Consider the following 5,667-nt stretch of genomic DNA (forward strand, 5'->3'; position numbering starts at 1 on the left):
CTGGGATGCCCTGGGATGCCCCGGGATTCTCAGGGTTGCTGGGATGCCCTGGGATGCCCCGGGATGCTCAGGGTTCCTGGGATGCCCCGGGATGCTCGGGGTTCCTGGGATGCCCTGGGGTGCCTGGGGTGCCTCGAGGTGCCCCTGCCGTGCCCTCGGCCGGCTCTGCCGTCTCTGCTCTGGCCGTGCTGCCCGCGGTATCCTCTCGGTGGTGCCTGCAGCCCAGCGGCTCTGCCCGGGACGTGTCCTTGGCTTTCCAGCCTCTGGTTCCATCCGCGGCTCCCAGAGAATCCAGCGGTTGGTGTCCAGCACCTTTACGAGCCGCTCTGTGCCCCCACGGGCAGTCTGAGCCGTGTGCTCGCTGTGCCAGTGGTGCAGCTCTGTCCAGTGCCAGTTCTGCCAGATTCATGCTCCCATGATCGGGTTGTGGAGCTGGTGACATTGGAATTTTGGCTGGCAGGTGCAGCACTGTGGCTCCTTCACACCTCACAGGGATGTCTGACAACAGTTATTTCTTTTTTCTGAAGACAAGGGAGAAAGTAGTGGCAGAATGGTATGAGGCTAGGCAAAATGTGTGCCAGGAGGTAAGAATCATTTTAAGGAATAATTCTGCTGCGTAGTTCCTATCCCTTGTGCCTGAGGGATTTGAGATACACGCAGGAAAACGTGAAAATCACACACCAGGGCCTATTGAAATTTTCTGTGTTCCTCCTTAGCAAAGGAGAGGCATCAAAGAATTTGCTGCTCCTGGCACATGTTCATGCTGTTTTTCTGTGAGGCTTTGTCTTTTTTCCCCCTCCTCTGGTCTCCTCTGTTTCAGCCCCAGGGTCCAGAGCTGGGAGCTGCCCTGGTCCGTGGCACCCTCAGGGTCTGGAGCTGCAGTGGCAGCACTGGCTGGCTCAGACAGGGTCTGGCCAAGCAGAAGCTGTGGCAAAGTCCAGGGATAGGTGTCACTTCTGCTGTGGAGAAGTTCTGCCCTTCTGCTCCTAAAGCAACACACGTGCCTGGGTTATAGGTCTGAGCTGAGCAACTTCATGGAACACACGTGATGCTGTGGGCAAGCAGCAGATACTCCAGTGTGCTGGAAGGAGTTTGCCTTGTAAAACCAATGTGTTTCTTTTCTCCTTGAGAATTAGTGCCTTAAAGCAAGAGCTTCTTTGCCAGGCACTCAGTGCCCTTGAGGTATGTGTGCACTGGGAGCTCCTCGGGGGGAGAGGTGCTGAAGCAGAGCAGTATCTGCTCCCCAACTCCCAAACAGCACAGATGTCTCTGTGCTGGGAACCTGTTGCCACATTCTGCCCCCTTGACCTCCTTGCACCACCTCCTTGATGTGTAGTGTGCAGGATGCTGACTTGCATCCCTGGGCTGTAAACCTTTGCCCTGTCAGCCCAATCTGCTTTGCCCAACTTGGATGGACTATTGTGATTTTTATCAGTGTTCTCCAAGGTCTCGATGTCTTCAGTTTGTCGGGAAATGCAGTTTCTAACCTTTGTTTGCAGTTGCAAGCTTTTTTCAACAAGGATTAGGATCCATCCACATTGTATAATATAATTCAGTATGAATTTAAGCAGGTACATAAGTGCAATAAGTGTGTGTGTCAATACAGGACAAAGACACTTTGGTCTGGGTGCAGGTGGTGATCTCAGCAGTCTGAGGGCAGGAGATGGTACCTCAGCTATCCCAAAGAAAGTTGGGGGGACAAACCTTTTAGCAGGGCCAGTCGTGATAGGCCGAGGGGTTGTGGCTCTAAACTGAAAGAGGAGAGATTTACCTTAGGTATAAGAAGTATTCTGCAATGAGGATGCTGAGACACTGGCACAGGGTGCCCAGAGCAGCTGTGGCTGCTCCATCCCTGGGAGTGTTCCAGGCCAGGTTGGATGGGGTTGGAGCAGCCTGGGCTGGTGGGAGGTGTCCCTGCCCAGGGCAGGGGTGGAATGGAACAATCTTTAAGGTCCCTTTCAACTCGGAATCACAGAATCAATCAGGTTGGAAAAGACCTGAGTCCAACCTGTGACCTAAGAGCACCTTGTCAACTAGACCACGGCACTAAGTGCCACAACCAGTCTCTCTTGAAACACCCCTAGGGATGGTGACTCCACCACCTGGAGGTGTTTGAGGAGACTGAACCATTCTGTGATCTTTCTAGAGATGCCACAAGCCTTTTCTTAGCAGCTTGAAATATCTTGAGGTGCATTCAGATTGCAGGGAAGTGTTTTCCACATTTTTGTGACATTGAAGCACAGAGTGTTCTTTGGAAAGAAGCGAAAAAGGATCATCTGGTGATAGGTTAACTTTTGTGGGGCTGAGCTAAAAACCTTTTTAAAGTTCACCTAAAATAAACTCCTGCTACATGTAAATACTATATGTTATTCTTGCAAGTTTGCTGAGCAAATTAGAGAGAGTTTGCATGGCCCTCTCCATCACTTGGCGCTGCCACGCACCCACTGCTGCTCAATTTGCAGTGCTCCCTGTTTACCAGGGCCAGATGAGTGCTCTGTGTGTTTCCAAATTTACAGTCATTTAGTCCCTCACATAATGTTCTCCGCTTAAATGTTTAGTAATTAGTAGAAACCAGGTAGAGTGGTTGTGTCTGACTCATTTCAGATCTGCTTGAGGATGTTTATTTTTCAAGCTGCTGCAGACACGGTGTTTTTTCTCTATTTTCTGACTTGTGTGTATCCTTCATGCAGTGTTTTTCTCCTCCCTTCCCCACAGTTCGGATGTATCCACCTACCCAAAAGGCCTATAAATAAATCCGAATGCTGTGTGGAATTGTTTTCTTCTGAGCAGCAGCTGTTTGGCCTCTGTGTATCCGTGCCCAGAGCGCTGGGGACATCCAGTGGCAGGAAAACACTTAATGACAGCCTTTTGCAACAGTGCAATAAAATGCTTAGTGCTGATCCCTGAGGAGATAATGGGCTGGTTGGTCTGTGGCCACAGGTGGTGAGCTTGGAGCTGACCCCGTTGGTCTTTGGACAGTTGGGCCTCACCTCCTCCTCGTTCAGAAGTCATCTGCTGGGGTCACTGCTCACACACACCTCCAGGTTTGTTGCTGCAGTTTTCAGGGGACTGAACAGTGACTCTTGCTCTGTCCTGCAGGCCTTGCAGTTATGCATTCCCAAAGCACAAACCAGCTGGATGTGGGGAACAATCCTCGCGTGGGCACCAAGCGCTACATGGCTCCGGAAGTGCTGGACGAGACCATCCAGGCAGACTGCTTTGACTCCTACAAGAGGGTGGACATCTGGGCCTTTGGGCTGGTCCTCTGGGAGGTAGCCAGGCGCATGGTTAGCAACGGTGAGTGTCTGGGGCCCCTTCCTTGGCTCTGGGAGGGGCTGAGGAACTGGTGTTTGCTGACAGAGCATCTGCCACCGAAACACACAGGAACGTGCTGGACCTCCACAGCCTGAAGGGTCAGACACTGGTGATAATAATTGCACAGAACCTGCTCCCAGTTGCTCTGTATTCCTGGCTGTTGTTGTATGTAATTCCTTGCAGTGGTTGAGGTGGAGTCACCATCTCCCCTCACACCCACGTGCTGAGCTGGTGGCAGTCGTTGCGTGTCAGGTGGTCACTCTGATAGCCCTGTTTGCTTTGCAGTGAAGACTTTGGCACTGGGAGGGAGTGTGCAGGGCCCAGGGCTGTGAAGGGGGTGATGGTGTCTGTGCTAGAAACTTCTGCTCTCCAGGACTGACAGACACTGGGCATCTCTCACAGAGTCTGTTCCAGTGAGTCAGCCTGATTTATTACTGCAGCTCCTGGAGACTTGGACGTTGTTGTCATCTGACTAATAAGTCTGATAGTTCTTAAGATGTATATATGAATTTCACTTTTTATTCTTCTTAAAAACGTACCTAATGGTCCTCCAGGTCACACTGTGGTTCTGGGTACCTTTCTGTTTAGTATGAGGAGGAAAACGTGCTAGGAACCTCCTTTGGCACAAGCAGGAGTCCTTGTGTGTTGTCTCTGTGCTGTAGTGGGAGCCTGGTGGGTGGTTGTCCTTTCCTCTGCAAGGCTGAGGCTGCTGCTGTGGTGTGTGCCAGGGGCTGTGTGGGTTTGGCTTTGCCCTAGCAGTGAGATTTGGGCATGCACAGGACAGGCTGATGTTAGTCAGCTAAGGGCCATGAAGATGCTCTGAGGGCTGAAGCCTCTCTGCTCTGGAGCCAGGCTGGGAGAGCTGGGGGTGTCCAGCCTGGAGGGGAGAAGGCTCTGGGGACAGCTTAGACCCCCTTCCAGTGCTGAAAGGGGCTCCAGGAGAAGGAGAGGGACTTTGGGCAAGAGCCTGCAGTGACAGGACAAGGGGGAATGGCTTCCCACTGCCAGAGGACAGGGTTAGGTGGGATATTGGAGAGAAATTCCTCCCTGTGAGGGCAGTGGGACACTGGCACAGGTTGCCCAGAGCAGCTGTGTCTGCTCCATCCCTGGGAATGTTCCAGGCCAGGTTGGATGGGGCTTGGAGCACCCTGGGCTGGTGGGAGGTGTCCTTGCCCAGGGCAGGGGGATGAAACAGGATGAACTTTAATGTCCCTCCAACCCAAACCATCCTGGGATCCTATAAAGTAAGGAGGAGTAATGGTGAAGAAGAGGCTATGGTATGTGTGGGCTGTAGTTAGTTTGAGAGCAGAAAGCCACAAAGCCCCAGGGAAAGCAATGCAGTGTATTGTAATGACAGAAGTGACCCTAGAGCCGTGCAGGCAGCCCAGGCTGGGCCGTGCTGAGGGACCTGGTGTCCCTGTGCTGGGTCCCTGCAGCTCCCGGGGGCGCGGAGTGTGTCGCGGGTCAGCGATGCCCTGTGGGCACAGTGGTGTGGGACAGAGGTTGAGTGGCTCACTGGCAGCTGCTGCAGAGCCAGGGGGGTCCCATGGGCCTGGGATGTTCGGCTGTGGCAGCTCAGAGTACTCCAGAACCACTACTGGAGTAAAGGCCAGACCCACTGTGCCCTGCTGAGCACAGCTGCTCTGCTCTGTGATGGCCAGTGATGGGCCTCGTGCTTGGGAACGACCACGTGAGAACAGCTCAGCCAGGCCCTCTGCAGTGATAAAGTGCATCTGTAATGGCCTAGTGGCCCTGGGAGTGTTTGCAGAGCTGAGGTTGGGTGTTTGGCTCGTGCAAAGCCCCAGCTGGACCTGAAGAACAGGTGAGGGCACAGAAGGGGCTCTGTGTTCTTGGGGTCTCACAGTGAATTGGGTTCTGGGAGGAGGCAGGAGAATTGTAAAGACAAGAATTCTGCCCAGCAGGTAATGTTTGGTGAATACAGTTGTGAATTGCTCGGAGAAGGAGGAAGAGTGATGCTTCTTTACACAGCACACAACGTAATTTGTCCTTTTCAATGCTGGACTAGCACCAGCAAACCCTGCAGGCTGCCTGGTGCTTCTGGTGGGAACCCACTGGGGTAGCCAGGCCTCCAGCTGTCCTGCTGGAATTTCCTGAAGACTTCCCTTTTTGACTAGTCATTGCAGACAGATTTTTACGGAGTATCCATGGGAATACCTGCGGGATTTTGATCTTCATCTCCAATAGAACAAGGAAACTAAAGCTCAGCTGTCGTAGCCAAGACTGAGCTCCAAAGCAGCAGAGATTCTCCAGGCCGTGGGGCAGCTGCAGGGTGCTGGGGGCAGATTCCAGCCCGTCCTGCTCTGCTGTCAGCCCAGCAGTTTGGTGTTCCTG

At 53.0% G+C, this 5,667-nt stretch overlaps 1 protein-coding gene across 1 annotated transcript in view; it reads left to right on the top strand.

Moving 5' to 3' along the window:
• Window positions 1–3,099: 3,099 nt before the first annotated feature.
• Window positions 3,100–5,667, top strand: part of LOC103800853 (activin receptor type-1) — a gene marked incomplete at its 5' end in the record, with an annotated part of 4,215 nt that continues 1,647 nt past the window's right edge. The window contains one exon of the mRNA XM_009073243.1: window positions 3,100–3,297. Within this exon, the coding sequence (XP_009071491.1) occupies window positions 3,100–3,297 (198 nt within the window). The remainder of the gene's footprint in view (window positions 3,298–5,667) is intronic.

The sequence above is a fragment of the Acanthisitta chloris genome, unplaced genomic scaffold (genome assembly GCF_000695815.1).
Source record: "Acanthisitta chloris isolate BGI_N310 unplaced genomic scaffold, ASM69581v1 scaffold31784, whole genome shotgun sequence".
In the NCBI taxonomy this organism is placed as follows: Eukaryota; Metazoa; Chordata; class Aves; order Passeriformes; family Acanthisittidae; genus Acanthisitta; species Acanthisitta chloris.